General features: G+C 39.2%; 1 protein-coding gene and 1 non-coding gene across 2 annotated transcripts; both read right to left on the bottom strand.

Annotated features, from left to right (window-relative positions):
* Positions 1–522: 522 nt before the first annotated feature.
* Positions 523–17,117, bottom strand: LOC141713249 (beta-fructofuranosidase, soluble isoenzyme I-like). Its single transcript, XM_074516575.1, has 7 exons — positions 16,818–17,117; positions 16,707–16,715; positions 15,541–16,403; positions 15,177–15,338; positions 14,846–15,081; positions 14,496–14,583; positions 523–1,000 (listed from the first exon to the last, which is right to left on the bottom strand). Exons 1-7 carry the CDS (start codon positions 17,071–17,073, stop codon positions 794–796), a joined length of 1,821 nt encoding a protein of 606 aa, XP_074372676.1. The 5' UTR covers positions 17,074–17,117; the 3' UTR covers positions 523–793.
* On the bottom strand, positions 4,169–4,275 carry LOC141715762 (small nucleolar RNA R71). The gene has a single exon (XR_012572512.1). It is a non-coding gene; the product is annotated as a small nucleolar RNA R71 (small nucleolar RNA).
* Positions 17,118–17,679: the final 562 nt, after the last annotated feature.

Below are 17,679 nucleotides of genomic sequence, written 5' to 3'. Positions count from 1 at the left end.
TGTGTCCATTGTAGTGGTTTAAACTTAGAGTGCACTCTAATGATGCAACTGCCAAGTTATGTACTAGAAGACAATACTTATGTTTGTACAAAGGGGGTGATCCAGATTTATTACAATTCAATATACAGAGTTCATTCAGCTTAAGTTAATAGATCTACTCCTAAACAATTAAACAGGCATGTCTCTAGTGGAAATTAAAAATGAAAGTGTCTGATTAGCACAAATTTAAGCAATCAGAAAACTAATTAGTCATATCTTTAACCAGTCAACTTTCATTTGAGCACACCTTAATAAAGTAGTCCAGCTCTCAGCGATAAAATATTGAAATGATCTAGTTTCAGATCATTGTTCATTAAAGCCAACACTCCTACTAGTTAAGTTCTGATTATTATACAAATCGATGATTTCTAAGGTTTGAGTTCTAACATTCTTTTACTTACATTAGATTCAAACTATTTTCCCTGTGAATCGAAATTCTAACATTCAAGATTACCATGAGACGGTTTCTACTTACTTTGCGGATTTTTATGTAAAATTTTCTATATTGTTCAACAAAAATCTGAAAGTTGGACATTGTTTTTTGACAATGAAAACGAGAAAAATCTTCCAACAAAAGTCTAATTTATGATCTTGGAGGTTACAGCAGCATGGCGAATTTTATACATTTTGAATTTAAATTTAAAATTAAATGCCATATTCAACAACCACAAATTTGCTTGGCTTCTTCCCATTATTTGTCGTCCTTTGTGTTTGATCGAGCAAGAAAAAATACGACGACTGAGGTACATCTACTTTACATCTGATCCTCAGTCAATGGATAAGGTTTCAGATTTGCAGAATTCATTTGCCAGACTTTTACTGAGGCTGTCACACTTGTTCCCGTGGCATTGTTAAACATGTATACTTTTGCTGCTCCATTAATAGCTTTTGTTGGATATACCCACGATGTTATTACTCTTCTTCCTCCTTGTACAAAGCTCTCGACTATTGAATGATCAACCTGAATTAATCCGTTCACGTATATTAGCTCCTTGCTCTGTTAGAAACTTTTTCACTTACTATTTATGAGGATTTTTTGTTAAATTATCTTTTGTTAGAATATGCCTTAGCTGCTGCAACTGATTGTACTTTAATTATGTTTATTAAGTCTAAGTGTTATATAGCTTGTTACTGAAAGTATATATAGTTAATTAAATAAGATAGAATTTGGGGTAGTTGTTCAGATTTGTAACTGCAAGTCCTGTAACTGCAGGCCTGGTAGTTAGGATTAGAATTAATATGCTTTGAATTGGTACTTATTGTGGTGGTTATAACTTCCACTACTATTTAAGATGTACTAGTTTGTGTATGATTAAGTGTGTGAAAGAAATACGTAGTTTTTGTACTTCTAATATGCAGTAGTTTATATTTAAAAACTTACATATGGTATCAGAGCTTATTTCTTAAGGAATCTGTGTGAAGTTGGTATCGAGTGAAGTGCATTCAATTAACATTTTCGCTCAATGAGTTCAAATTCTTATTCTCCCATTCCACCCTTGTTTTCACAGGCGAAAACTACCAGTTATGGGCTGTCAAAATGACAGCATATTTACAGGCATGGGATCTTTGGGAAGCAATGAAAGAAGAATTAGTTGTTCCACCAAGAACAGAGAATTCTACAGCGAATCAAGGTTCATAGTGAGAAGCAATCGAAGGTTTATAAGGCCAAAACGTGTCTGTTTTCTGCTGTATCTGAATCTTTGTTCACCAGAAATATGAATCTGGAAACATTGGGAGTATCTCAGACAAGAGTTTCAAGGAAATGCACGAACAAGAAGCATGAGAATCCTGAATCTTAAAAGGGAATTTGAGTTGCAAAAAATGAAGGAATCTGAGACGGTCAAAGAATATGCTGATAAATTATTTGAACTTGTTAACAAACGCAGCCTTATTGGTGAAGAGATGACCAATAGTAGGGTGGTTGAAAAATCGCTGGTAAAATTGCTAGAAAGATTTGAGGCGAAAATATCAGCATTGGAGGAGAGTAAAGATCTTGCAACAATACCATTGCCAGAACTTCTTAGTGCATTAGAAGCTCATTGATAAGTGGCATTTTATACCACTTAGAACGTCTTATAATGGCTTGAATTGATGTCTTGAAATCAAGTATTTTGTGTATTTGATGCGTTTTTCTATTGTTTGTGCATTTCAGGGTATTAATTGCATTTCGGGAGAGATTTCATCAATAATAAGCCTTGGCATGTGTTTAGCGTTGTAAGCGGGAAGATAGGAGCAGATTGCAGCGAAGAAACGGGAGAAAAACAGAGCAGTTTCCAGTAGGGAGCTGAGCGCCCGCTCAGGAATGCTAAGCGGTCGCGCAAGGACGGGAAATCAGAATTAATATTTTAGACTCCTGATTCTGTTTAACTTCCAACTTCTGAGTTAGCTGGGCTTTATGGGACTCCTATATAAGTAGATTTCAGAGACGTTTCACAAATGTTGGATCGTAGTATTAATCGAAGAGCGAGGAGATAAGGAAGAAGACCGTTTTAGCACACCGTAACGAAGAGTAAGCATATTTTCTTGTGATTCTTTATTTCGTTGTAACGTTGGATGCTAGTTTTCTTTACTTTGAACCTATTTACTCTTGTGACGTACTCTGGTTTAATATAAGTAGTTTTAGTTATTATTCTCGTGTGTTATTATCATGTTTTCATATGAACCCATGATGACGATGAGTGCTATCATGGGCTTAATCGTGATCGTGGGGTCGTAACGGATTTACTATGGAATTCTTTAGTTAGTTGTTTAATACCTTAGTGTGTGATGATTGTATGATATCTAGTATTGGTTGTGCTTATTCGTTTTATGTGCATCGCGAACATATAAGATAGGGTGTTAATCTTTTGTGAAGCGACGGTGAATCTTGAGATTTAGAACTTGCCATGCTAGCATAGGTTCATGTAAGAGTATACATGATTAGTGGGTAACTCTAACCGTTTTATTCGCCCTGTGTAATCAAAAGGAATAACTTGTGCTTAAATCGTTATGTTGTCAATTTCTGTAGACATATAGGGACTCAACATAATTGATGCCTATTCAACTTCTATCTTAATTGTGGATGCTTGGTAGAATGGTATTAGGACAACGAAAGTTGGCTTTTATCAATTTCGTGTTATTCGATTAATATCATCACTGTTGCATGCTAAGGGTAATAAAAATGACTATTGAAGGAAGTAGTAATGAAGTTGTGATCTCATGAGTGTTTTAATATTGATTAATTCAAGTGTTAATTAAGTGCTTAATTCTCGTAGTTAATTGTACTTAATAATTAGTTAATTAAATCTGAGTGTTATTGTTTTAGCATTGAGAAGTAATCATACATTGGTGAGTGAGTTTAATTAAACATAATTAGTCTGAGTCTCTGTGGGAACGAACTAGAAAAGTATTCTATATTACTTGCAAACGCGTATACTTGCGTGTGTTATTAGCGCGTGTTTTCGCCCTAACTTTTTGGCGCCGCTGCCGGGGACTCGGCGTATTTGTTTAGTTTATGTACTTACCATTATTGGTCATTAGGACTCAGTGATTAAGACGTGTTTCTTATTGTTTCCGGTTGTGTTTCAGGTACCTTAGCGAGCGTTTATGCAAACACGTTCTCGTACTCGCAAGAGGAATTTAGATACGGCTGAGGAGACAGACGAAGTTCTTGATATTCCGAAGAAGATAGAATTTGAAGATTCCGATTCAGGAAGTGAGCTGAAAGAGCCAGTAATCATGGGTGATCGTATAGTTCCGGCAGATCCAGCTCTTATGGACTTTTCTCGGCCTAAAATTGATGATATTCCGTCTAGCTTCATGCACTCGGCTATTGAGGCCAATAACTTTGAAATCAAGTCGGGCACTATTCAAATGGTGCAGAATTCTGTTTCTTTCGGAGGTGCTGCGACTGAAGACCCCAACATGCACATAAGGAATTTTGTCGAGATCTGTAGTACTTTCAAATATAATGGTGTGACTGATGAGGCTATCTCAGACTGATGAGGCTATCAAGCTGAGGCTTTTCCCATTCTCACTGAGGGATAAAGCTCAGGACTGGTTACATTCTGAACCAGCTGGGTCTATCACTACTTGGCAAGATCTTGCGCAAAAGTTTCTGTTGAAGTTTTATCCAATGGCGAAGACTGCGGCTATGAGGAGTGCTCTTACTCAGTTTGCGCAGCAACCTTCAGAATCTATGTGCGAAGCTTGGGAGCGCTACAAGGAAATGTTGAGAAAGTGTCCACACCATGGAATGCCTGATTGGATGGTGATCACTGGTTTCTATAATGGTTTGGGGCCCAATCTCGGCCTATGCTCGATGCAGCAGCTGGAGGCGCCTTGTGGGCCAAAAGCTATACTGAGGCTTATAATCTTATTGAGACTATGGCTGCAAATGAGCATCAAAACCCAACTCAAAGGATGATGCATGGGAAGATAGCAGGTATTTTGGAAGTTGATGCAGCTACAGCTATTGCAGCGCAGCTCCAAGCGCTGTCTATGAAGGTCGATTCTCTAGCCACCTATGGAGTCAATCAGATAGCTATGGTCTGTGAGCTTTGTGCAGGTTCTCATGCTACGGATCAGTGTTCTCTTGTTAATGAATCTGTTCAGTATGTGAACAATTATCAGCGACCGCAGCAGCCTGTGCCAGCTACTTATCATCCTAACAACAGAAATCATCCAAATTTCAGCTGGAGTAATAATCAGAATGCTATTCAGCAACCATATCAGCAAGGCGTAAGTAAACAGTTCAATCCACCTGGATTCCAGCAACCACAGCATTATGCTCAAAGGCAATCATATCCTCAACAAGGCGGTGCAGCTCCACCCTCTAGTGCTGATTTTGAGGAACTTAAGCTGTTGTGCAAGAGTCAGGCGGTTTCTATCAAGACCTTGGAAAATCAAATCGGTCAAATAGCCAATGCAGTGCTTAATCGTCAACCTGGCACACTTCCCAGTGATACTGAAGTGCCAGGCAAGAAGGAAGCTAAAGAGCAAGTCAAGGCTATTACCTTAAGGTCTGGAAAAGTTGTTGATGCTGAAAAAGCAAAAGAAGGAGAAGCTGAAGTTGGTGATGAAGAAGCTAAGCAAAAGGAGAAAGCGGCGGAAGCAAGGAAGACTACTATTGAACACACTCTGCCTGAGGGTAATACAGGGGAGAGACAGCTCTATCCTCCACCACCTTTCCCTAAGAGATTACAACAACAAAAGCTGGATAAGCAGTTCGGTAAGTTTCTAGAGGTGTTCAAGAAACTTTACATCAACATACCTTTCGCTGAGGCTCTGGAGCAAATGCCTAGTTATGCGAAATTTATGAAGCGAATTATTTCAAGGAAGGTGAAACTGGATGATCTTGAGACCGTTGCTTTAACGGAAGAATGCAGTGATGTGCTGCAACAAAAGTTACCTCCAAAGCTTAAAGATCCAGGTAGCTTCACCATTCCTTGCACTATTAGCAAGTTGTCTTTTGACAAGTGCCTTTGTGATTTGGGAGCAAGCATCAATCTGATGCCGTTGTCGATCTTCAAAAAGTTGAATTTACCTGATCCAAAACCCACCTACATGTCTCTGCAATTGGCTGATCGTTCTATTACATACCCACGAGGCATAGTGGAGGATGTGCTAGTAAAGGTGGATAAGCTCTTCTTTCCTGCAGACTTTGTTATTCTGGATTTCGAGGAAGATAAGAAGATTCCCATAATCTTGGGGAGACCTTTCTTGGCTACAGGTCGTACCTTGATAGATGTGCAGAAAGGTGAACTTACTATGCGGGTGCAGGATCAGGATGTGACATTCAATGTATTCAAAGCGATGAAATTCCCTATAGAAGATGAGGAGTGCTTAAAAGTGGATTTGATTGATTCTGCGGTTACTTCAGAACTTGATCATATGCTAATGTCTGATGCATTAGAGAAGGCCTTAGTGGGGGATTTTGACAGTGATGATGAGGATGGCAATGAGCAACTACAATATCTAAATGCTTCTCCTTGGAGGCGAAAGCTAGTCATGCCATTTGAATCTCTTGGTACTTCTGACCTCAAAAATGCTGACGGAAAGCTCAAACCATCTCTCGAGGAAGCACCTACCTTGGAGCTTAAACCATTGCTTGCACACTAGAGGTATGCTTTTTTAAGGTGATGCATCTACTTTACCTGTTATTATTGCATCTGACCTTTCAGGTAGTGAGGAGAACAAACTCTTAAGGATCTTGAAAGAATTTAAATCAGCTATCGGATGGACTATAGCAGACATCAAAGGGATCAGCCCTTCATAGTGCATGCATAAGATTCTGCTAGAAGAGGGTAGTAAGCCGACTGTTGAGAAACAGCGCAGACTTAATCTTATCATGAAAGAAGTGGTGAAGAAAGAAATTCTGAAGTGGCTACATGCAGGAATCATTTATCCTATTTCTGACAGTTCTTGGGTGAGCCCCGTGCAATGTGTACCTAAGAAAGGAGGTATCACTGTGGTAGCAAATGAGAAGAACGAGCTCATCCCCACTCGAACAGTCACAGGATGGAGTGTATGCATGGACTACAGAAAGTTGAACAAGGCCACGAGGAAGGATCACTTCCCTCTTCCGTTTATTGATCAAATGCTTGACAGGTTGGCCGGTCACGAGTATTATTGTCTTCTGGATGGTTATTCGGGGTATAATCAGATATGTATTGCACCAGAGGACCAAGAAAAGACTACCTTCACTTGTTCATTTGGCACGTTTGCTTTTCGCAGAGTTTCGTTTGGCTTATGTGGCGCACCGGCCACTTTTCAGAGATGTATGATGGCTATATTCTCTGATATGATTGGAAATAATGTTGAGGTCTTCATGGACGACTTCTCCGTCTTTGGACATTCGTATGATGAATGTTTGAATAATCTTCGTGCAGTACTCAAAAGGTGTGTGAAAACTAATATGGTGCTCAATTGGGAAAAATGTCACTTTATGGTGCGTGAAGGCATTATTCTTGGGCATAAGGTCTCTAGAAAGGGTCTTGAGGTGGACAAAGCCAAGGTGGGAGTCATTGAAAATCTTCCACCACCTATTTCTGTGAAAGGAATCCGTAGTTTTCTTGGTTATGCGGGTTTTTAGCGGCGTTTCATCAAGGACTTTTCGAAGATATCTAAGCCGTTGTGCAACTTGCTTGAGAAGGATGTGCCTTTTAAATTTGATGATGAATGTTTGACGGCATTCGAGACTCTCAAGAAGAGTTTGATAACTGCACCAGTTATTACAGCACCTGATTGGACAGAGCCTTTTGAGATGATGTGTGATGCGAGTGATTATGCGGTGGGCGCAATTCTTGGGCAGCGCAGGAATAATCTCTTTCATGTGGTCTACTATGCTAGCAAGACCTTAAATGGGGCCCAAATGAACTACACCACTACTGAGAAGGAGCTCTTGGCTATAGTCTTTGGTTTCGAAAAATTTCGATCTTATTTGCTTGGGACAAAGGTGACAGTATTCACTGATCACGCGGTCATTCGCTATTTGGTTTCCAAGAAGGATTCGAAGCCCAGACTCATTCGTTGGGTGCTCTTGCTACAGGAATTTGAATTAGAGATCAAGGATCGAAAAGGTACTGAGAATCAAGTAGCTGACCATCTCTCTAGACTGGAGAATCCCGAGTCTACTTCACATGATAAGACGTTGATCGACGAATCTTTTCCGGATGAGCAGTTGTTCGCAGTTCAGGAGGAAGAGCCATGGTTCGCAGATATTGTGAATTATCTTGTCAACAATATAATGCCTCCTAATTTGACCACTCAAAAGAAGAAGTTTCTGCATGAGGTGAAGTGTTATATGTGGGATGAACCGTATTTATTTAGACGGGGAGCTGACCAGATCATCAGGAGATGTATCCCATTCTGTGAGACGGAGGGGATATTACGAGACTGCCACTCCACAGTTTATGGTGGACATTATGGTGGTAAGAAGACGGCAGCTCGTATTCTGCAAGCAGGTTTTTTCTGGCCTACTTTGTTTAAGGATGTTCATCAGTTCATTTTAAGGTGTGATCGTTGCCAAAGAGTGGGGAATCTTACAAGGAATGATGAGATGCCGTTAAATGTGATTCTTGAAGTCGAGGTCTTTGATGTTTGGGGAATCGATTTCATGGGGCCTTTTGTCTCGTCCTACAATAATCAGTACATCTTGCTGGCAGTCGATTATGTCTCGAAATGGGTAGAATTCAAAGCTCTACCGACGAATGATGCAAAGGTAGTGTTGAATTTTCTTCATAAACAGATTTTCACAAGGTTTGGAACGCCACGAGTGATCATAAGTGATGAAGGGTCGCATTTTTGAAACCGTAAGTTCACTTCTATGATGCAGCGCTATAATGTGAATCATCGTGTTGCTACTGCCTATCATCCACAAACTAATGGTCAAGCGGAAGTGTCTAATAGAGAGATCAAGCGCATTCTAGAGAAGGTTGTTTGTCCGTCAAGGAAGGATTGGTCTTTAAAGCTCGATGAAGCTGTGTGGGCTTACAGAACAGCATATAAGACTCCACTTGGGATGTCCCCGTTTCAACTTGTGTATGGTAAGGGATGTCATTTACCTGCGGAGATTGAGCATAAGACCTATTGGGCGTTGAAGAAGTTGGACCTGGATCTAGATGCAGCTTGGAAAGAAGCGAATGCTTCAGCTAAATGAACTTGATGAATTTCGACTCCAAGCGTACGAGAACAACAAAATGTACAAGGAAAAAGTGAAAAGGTGGCACGATAGGAAGTTACATCCTAAGTTATTTGTGCCGGGACAGCAAGTTCTTTTATTCAACTCTCGTCTCCGACTTTTTCCTGGGAAGTTGAAATCAAGGTGGTCTGGAACTTTTATTGTCAAAACTGTGTTTCCACATGGAGCGGTGGAGATTTTTTAGAATGATCCGGACCAAGCATTTAAGGTTAATGGTCAGCGTTTGAAGCATTACTATGGGGACACGACAAACGGGGAAGTGGTTAGTGCCGTTTTATTGTCAACTTGACTAAGGTACGTTACGTCAAGCTAATGACGAAAAAGAAGCGCTTCTTGGGAGGCAACCCATGATTTGTTGTTACAGAAACCCTTAGAAGTTAGTCACCTATCCAAAACCACAAAAAAATCAGAAAAACAAGGCAAGGAAAAAAAAATTCCAGAAGACCCCTGAGCGCTCGCTCAGCTTTGCTGAGCGACCGCTCAGGGCCCGACTGGAAGAAATTTTTTTTTAAGTCCTATAAAAATCCAAAAAAATCTGAAAAATAAAAAAACAATACACAGCCTCATTACCCACGACCTATTTCCCCATTATCCCATGTTTTTAACCCTCAAACCCACTCCTAATCAAATTTTACCCTAATCTATACCCTATATATACATACACCTATTCCATATACTCCCCATACACTTTCAAACCTTAAACTCTCTCCCATATCCAAAAACATAAATCTTAAACACTTTTTCTCAGTTTCGATGGCACCCAAGAGATCCAGGACTATTGATAGCATCAGCACTGTCCCTACTGCTGATTCTTCAAGGGGTATTGTTGGGAGGCCTCGGTTGTTTGATAGGGCTGCGGAGGAGGAGTATACTAGGCTTCTAGGTAAGCCGATTTTGAAGGAGAGGGGATTCTTACCATCGGGGAGGGATGGTGAGTTGTTGCCTATGATTGCTGAGAAGGGTTGGATTGCTTTCTGTGAGTCTCCTGAAGCAGTTCCGATGAGCGTAGTTCGCGAGTTCTATGCGAACGCGAAGGCTGAGAAGAATGGGTATTCTGTTGTTCGGGGGATGACGGTGGATTATCATCCTGCGGCGATTCTCCGTGTAATTGGGCAGCGACAGAGGAAGCCCACGGAGGAGAATTGGAACGAGAAGACTGCTGAGGATTTTGACTTGGAATTGATTTGTGCTACCCTCTGTAGGCCGGGCACAGTTTGGACCTTCAAGACTGGGACTAACGAGTATCGCCATTTTCCGGCGATTGCGATGAATAGGTATGCCCGTGCATGGAATGCTATTATTTGCGCTAATATTCTGCCTACTTCACATGCACATGAGGTCACAGTTGAGAGAGCACAGTTGTTATGGGGTATTTTGAATGAGTACTATGTGGACCTTGGTGAGTTCATCTACCAAGGAATTCTGAAGTTTTTGAGGGGAGCTAAGCACATGAACATCCCTTATGCATCCACGGTTACAAAGCTTTGCCGAGCAGTTGGAGTTCAGTGGCCGTCTCATGAGCAGTTGCAGTTGTCGGCCGCTCCTATTGACTCCGGGACTCTGCATGCGATGTAGGAGTGGACCGGTGGTGAGCCCGAGGAGCATGGGCTGAGTTATCGTCTTCCAGGAGGGCGTCCAGCACGAGGTGCTACCATGGCGAGGCCAAGGCGAGATGAGGCTGGTTCTTCTAGAGCTCAGGAGGGTGCTGGGATGGCTGATGCCCGGTATAGGAGGCTGTTGAGGAGGATGGATGTTATGTACGAGACACAGAGCAGGTTTGCTCAGGAGCTCACCCTTGCGCTTGGGACTGCTTTTAGAGGCCTTGGAGCTGACATCGAGTGGTCAGTTTTTGGTGAGGACTCTGCATATCCGCCTCCTGATACACCACCCTTTGAGGGTGATGATGATGATGATCTCTCCGAGTAGGTATACCCTGTGTTCCTTTCTACTACCTTCACTGGGGACAGTGAAGATTTTAAGTTTGGGGGTGGTAGTTAAGGAATATTTTGTGTGTGTAATATAGTTGCATATTCATGATAGTTTAGTTCATATAGTTGCATATTTTTTGCCATATAGTTTTTTTTATTTATAGCTTTATTTATCATGTCATGTAGCTCATGCATATACCATGATCCCTTTTTACACTGATTTACCAATTAATTTGTGATGTTGATGCGAGTGTAGTGATAGCGTTAAAGTGATGTTGAGTCTTGTAGGTTGATATGCATGCTAGAAACATTTGTAATTTCACTAAGTCTTAGATAATGCTTAAGGACTAGATTGTTGTTATGGTTTGATAGTTTTCGATGTTAATCTATTGATTATACTTAGAATTTTATAATAGGTTCTTAGTGATAAAAGGCATGAAAAGAAAAATTGGAGTAAAAAATGGAATTCATTGCTAATTGTGGCTTGGCGTCAAATGGCTAGTAGCCGGCTCGTATTTTTATGCGAGTAGTCTAGGGTTGAGCAAGATGGAGCGAAACGCACTTGCTCAAAAATTTTGAAAAAAAATAGAGAAAAAAGAAGAAAAAAAAATAGAAAAGAGAAAAAGAAAAAAAAAAAGAAAAAGAGTTAATGTATAATTGATCATGAGTGGGCTCTTTGGTATTCGAGTTATTAAGTTCTTAGGGGACTTTGTGCCTAGTGACCTAAGGCTTTTATAGTCTGGGATCCGCTAACCTAACGCTCGCTACATGGATACCATTGCATAAGTCTTTTGGGGACCTCACTCATTGCACGGTCAAATAAGCATTTGTTGTTATAAATAAAAAGCATGATTCCGTAATAAGCTCCAGAAATCTTGAAGTGTTATAAGTCATTTTGTGCCTAGAATTTTATTCTTCGTATAATCATGTGATTACCTTGAGGATAGTCGAGTTATAGTAATTGATCTAGTTTCGAACCATATCTGTTAAGCATTTGCACACACCACGTATCTGGCTGTATGTTAGTTTGCATGGTTTGATTGATCTTTATTTGCCTAATTGCATTTGTTGAGATATCGTAAGTTGGTTGGTTTGGTCGTAGTAAGGGGATCGCTGCATTTCATATAGATTGCATTCATGCATGTTTTTGTTTTATTTTTGATTCTGTGACGCTTGAGGACAAACATCAATTTAAGTTTGGGGGTGTGATAAGTGGCATTTTATACCACTTAGAACGTCTTATAATGGCTTGAATTGATGTCTTAAAATCAAGTATTTTGTGTATTTGATGCGTTTTTCTAGTGTTTGTGCATTTCAGGGTATTAATTGCATTTCGGGAGAGATTTCATCAATAATAAGTTTGGCATGTGTTTAGCGTTGTAAGCGGGAAGATAAGAGCAGATTGCAGCGAAGAAACGGGAGAAAAACATAGCAGTTTCCAGTAGGGAGCTGAGCGACCGCTCAGGAAGCTGAGCGCCCGCTCAGGAATGCTGAGCGGCCGCGCAGGGACGGGAAATCAGAATTAATATTTTAGACTCCTGATTCTGTTTAACTTCCAACTTCTGAGTTAGCTGGGCTTTATGGGACTCCTATATAAGTAGATTTCAGAGACGTTTCACAAAGGTTGGATCGTAGTATTAATCGAAGAGCGAGGAGATAAGGAAGAAGACCGTTTTAGCACACCGCAACGAAGAGGAAGCATATTTTCTTGTGATTCTTTATTTTGTTGTAACGTTGGATGCTAGTTTTCTTTACTTTGAACATATTTACTCTTGTGACGTACTCTGGTTTAATATAAGTAGTTTTAGTTATTATTCTCGTGTGTTATTATCATGTTTTCATATGAACCCATGATGACGATGAGTGCTATCATGGGCTAATCGTGATCGTGGGGTCGTAACGGATTTACTATGGAATTCTTTAGTTAGTTGTTTAATACCTTAGTGTGTGATGATTGTATGATATCTAGTATTGGTTGTGCTTATTCGTCTTATGTGCGTCGCGAACATATAAGATAGGGTGTTAATCTTTTGTGAAGCGACGGTGAATCTTGAGATTTAGAACTTGTCATGCTAGCATAGGTTCATGTAAGAGTATACATGATTAGTGGGTAACTCTAACCGTTTTATTCGCCCTGTGTAATCAAAAGGAATAACTTGTGCTTAAATCGTTATGTTGTCAATTTCTGTAGACATATAGGGACTCAACATAATTGATGTCTATTCAACTTCTATCTTAATTGTGGATGCTTGGTAGAATGGTATTAGGACAACGAAAGTTGGCTTTTATCAGTTTCGTGTTATTCGATTAATATCATCACTGTTGCATGCTAAGGATAATAACAATGACTATTGAAGGAAGTAGTAATGAAGTTGTGATCTCATGAGTGTTTTAATATTGATTAATTCAAGTGTTAATTAAGTGCTTAATTCTCGTAGTTAATTGTAGTTAATAATTAGTTAATTAAATCTGAGTGTTATTGTTTTAGCATTGAGAAGTAATCATACATTGCTGAGTAGTTTAATTGAACATAATTAGTCTGAGTCTCTGTGGGAACGAACTAGAAAAGTATTCTATATTACTTGCGAACGCGTATACTTACGTGTGTTCGCGTGTTTTCGCCCTAACACTCATGAACAGAGAAAACTAATGAGAGAGGAAGCCACTCTTGAAGGAGCAATGCAAGCAAAATTGCAGATTCAATCAAGTCAAACTTTTGGTGGAGAAAAGAAAGATTGGCAGGGAAACTTTAAAAATAATGTGGCCAATAAAAGAAATACATATTCTCCATATCAGCATTGTGGCTGAATAAATCATCCTTCATTCAAATGTTGGAGCAGGCCTGATGTAAAATGTCATAAATGCAAGGAAATGGGTCATGTTGAAAGAATCTGCAGAAATAAAGAAAAATAAGTAGATGAAGCACAAGTTGTGGATCAAGAGGAAGAAGAGCACTCCTTCGTGGCATCGAATCAAAAGGAAGAAAACCAATTGTTCGTGTCACCGTGTTATATCATCCAAGGTGAAACATGGCTACTGGATAGTGGTTGTACAAACATGACAAATAATGTTGAACTCTTCGAAGAACTTGATCAAAAATTAGTAGCAAAGGTACGAGTTGGAAATGGACAATATATCTCTGTGAAAGGTAAAAGTTCCATTGCAATTGAAACTTTATCAGGAATTAAAATTATTACTGATGCGATGTATGTTCCTGAAATTGATAAAAAAATTGTTGAATGTTGGACAATTACTTGAGAAAGGTTTTCAAGTGCATTTTGAGGACAAGATGTGCATGATTAAAGATGCAAAAGGGCTTCGATAGTTCTCTGTTAAAATGAAGAGAAAAAGTTTCCAGCTTGATCTTATGTACAAAGAGCAGACTGCACACTAAGTTTCCATAAAGACTACTGAACTTTGGTAACTTTGGTATAGATGAGAGTTTGCAGCATCAGCGGCAAGGAGGAGTGTTAGAATATGCCTTAGCTGCTGCAACTGATTGTACTTTAATTATGTTTATTAAGTCTAAGTGTTATATAGCTTGTTACTGAAAGTTGATATAGTTAATTAAATAAGATAGAATTTGGGGTAGTTGCTCAGATTTGTAACTGCAAGTCATGTAACTGCAGGCCTGGTAGTTAGGATTAGAATTAGTATGCTTTGAATTGGTAGTTATTGTGGTGGTTATAACTTCCACTACTATTTAAGATGTATTAGTTTGTGTATAAATTAAGTATGTGAAATAGATATGTAGTTTGTGTACTTCTAATCGGCAGTAGTTTATATTTAAAAACTTACATCTTTCAACCAATAGGATGTAAAAGAGAAACAGAAGGATCATCACGTACCAGTAACCTCATAGACAGTTTTTCCCCGTGGAGAACAGGAACATCACTTCCATAAATCAGCTTCTCAGTATCTGATGCACTTGATGATCTGCAGTACAAAAATTGAAGAATCCACAAAATTAGTTTAAGCTAAATCACATAAGTGAGCCCAAGAGGCGAAGTTGAACATGGGAAACTTCAGGATTAAAATTGTAGTGCAGTCCTTATTCTTGGATGATAATCCTTAAGCTGAATATAATTGAACAGAATGAATTTTTTGGGTTACTTGGTTCAGCAGTTCTTGTGGAATGAAATATAATGCAGGAAAGACAAATCATGGAAAATCGCATCAGTAAAGATAAGTGTCAAACCTTGATTCATCAGCACAGAAATGTGTTTTAGCTCTGCCATCAATTCCTTTACTAATATAGAAGTAAACAGAAGTTAACTCAGTCAATGATTCATCAGCCAGAACTAAAAAGCCAAATGGTCCCAAAATGCCTCGAGTGACAGCACCATCACTGGAGGTGCAGCTATAATCCGCATCAGCTTCTTCTATACTTTGCAGTGCCTCTTCATCCACATCAAATGTGGCAACTATATCCAACTGTTAAGTAGCGTTGTCAAATGACTAAATCAAAATAGACATGATTAAATAGGCCATGTCGAGTTAAGCATTGTGTAAAAGCACAAGAGGTAAACCTGTGATGCTGAGCCTATGTTGAGTGGTAGAACTGATCCTTGTTCAACCTTGAGCTTTTCAAAATCATAACTTTCTGATCTCAAGCTCTCCACTTCCTCAACTGGCCACTGAAGTATACTGCTTCCGGTCTTTTTATCAAAGACGACTGTTCTTGGAATACCCTAAATAATGTACAGAAAAAATTCATGAACTGATACCAATGTTCATCGTAGAAGTACAAAGAAAGTTAGATGTTCGTGATCCTGAAACATTAAGTACATGGTTGATTGAGAAATAATTAGGTACCTTAGCACTAGCTCTTAAAAGGTACTATTAAAGTTGTGATAAAGTTTTAAAACAGAAATGAACTCCTACAATGCATACCTGAAGAGAAGCCCATCCTTTCAAGAGGTCAGTAGATTGATCATCACTTTCCCCAACCCAACCCCACAGAATCCTTCTCTTTTTGTTCTGGTCATAAAATGTCTTTGATGCATAATACTTTCCACTATCCAACAGCAGTCCATTACCCAAATCTTCTTTAGGGTCATCAGGAGTCCACTTATCCTTTATTGGATCGTACGTACCGATTGCATAATAATCCTTCATAGTTTTCTGTAAACTTACTTTTATAAGGTGCTTAATATCAACCCCATTAGCTGATGTGTCCAATCCATTTGTACTAGTCAACGATAGCGGGTAAAAGTCAATACACTCCCAGATACCCGTACCCGGAACCTCATGTAGTAATCCATCTAAAAGCTCAAAATTTATAAAGTCAGTAGTCTTATATACAAATGACAAACCAGTGTTATTGAGCATTGAGCCTACTGCGATCCGCCATTTTCCATCGGGGCCCAGCCAGGCAGTGCTGGGGTCTCTAAAATCCTGATGTCCAACACCCGTTGGGGTAAACATAATAGGGTTACCCGAGTACTTAACCCAGTGGAGGAGAAGTGGATCAGAAATATTAGCAGGATAGGCTAAGCTTTGTAGCTGAGTAAGATTAGAGAGCCTGCTGGTGTAGAGCATAACGATTTCACCATTTGGTAGAGTTGTAGCGGAGCCACTCCAAACACCGCCAACATCATACCAATTATCAGGGAACAACACAATGGGGAGATGGAACCAGTTGATAAGATCCTCGGAAACAGCATGACCCCACGTCAGGTTTCCCCATCCCCATACAGCAACATCAGGGTTGTACTGGTAGAAAATGTGGTACCATCCCATGTGGAGCAATGGACCTAATTGCTCAAAATTTAAAACGTCCTACACTTGCACAAACCACTCGGTACAAATATAAAAAACAAGACCACACATAACGCTTCTGATTCAATAATATTATTGATATATTTGTGTTTATATAGACTTGAGGTGAGGTCTTTCTTTATTAATATACCACCACCCTTTCTAAATTAATTATAGGTTTAATTAAGGATGTTGAAATCTGAATTAGCCAAGTCTAGGAAGTAAGAAAATTGCTAGTCAATTAAAAATGAAATTGAGTACATTACTGACTTGGTAGTATAAAGTAAGAAATGACATACCATTTGGATCTGCTCCAGAAAATCAGCACATGAAACATCAAGTTTAGATCATTAAAAGCAGTAGATTAATTAAAATAATGAAATTTCGTAAAGTGGAAGTTAAGAGCTAACCATTCATCCAGTTCATTTGAGGTTGAAAGTGAAAAGAAGTTCTTTGCCAAGACAACATAGCATTTGTCCACTTAAAGGCCTCATCTTTCACTTGTCGAATATTGTCTTGCTCCAATTTCTCCGATAAAGGAGACTCTTCTAGCTCATCATGCCTTGTGGATTTTGGCCCTTGTTGGATGGATACAAAAACTATGAGAGTTGACGCAACAAGTATATAGCATATAGTCTTGTAGGAAGGAATAATGTTCGTGCCCATTGTACTAGTTTTTAAGTATTTAGATTTATGACAACACCCTGCTGCAATTACCCAAGTTTATATATTAAGTAGCTTATGATGATTAGCTTCACTAACCCGGTTTAGCAATATGGTTTAGTTGGGTTTTTTTTTTTTAAGATCGGCCCGCTCGCAGCCAAACACTTGCATGGCAAGTGGGAATGTGCTTTTAAAAAAAATCAAAATTTGACTTCAAACACAACCTGCAAATGAACAAAGTATTCGGGATTAATTTAGTTTAAATGAATTTGGATCGGCTCTTTTTTTTTAACAAGCCGGTCTTGATGTGAAAATGAGTTTGGGTGATCAAATGAGCCGAGCCTAGATTTTTGTCTGTTCTACTCGGACTCGGCTCGAAATCAGTAACTCGACTAGACTCGGATAAAGTTTATATATATTATATATTATGGATTAAAAATTAAGATATATAATTGCTATATTTATTACAAAGGAGCGTGAGTTTCAAGGCTCGATTTGACTGCTCTTGTGTTTCGTGACTCGATTTGCCTTAACAAGATGTCTACGTACCTTGCTGTATGCCAAGGATCAAGTCAAAAAACTTAATTCTGATTTGTGGGATGAGGCCCC

Source organism: Apium graveolens, chromosome 3 (assembly GCF_009905375.1).
Source record: "Apium graveolens cultivar Ventura chromosome 3, ASM990537v1, whole genome shotgun sequence".
In the NCBI taxonomy this organism is placed as follows: domain Eukaryota; kingdom Viridiplantae; phylum Streptophyta; class Magnoliopsida; order Apiales; family Apiaceae; genus Apium; species Apium graveolens.
The sequence above is the reverse complement of the archived record's forward strand: the minus strand, read 5'-3'. Positions and strand labels throughout refer to the sequence as shown.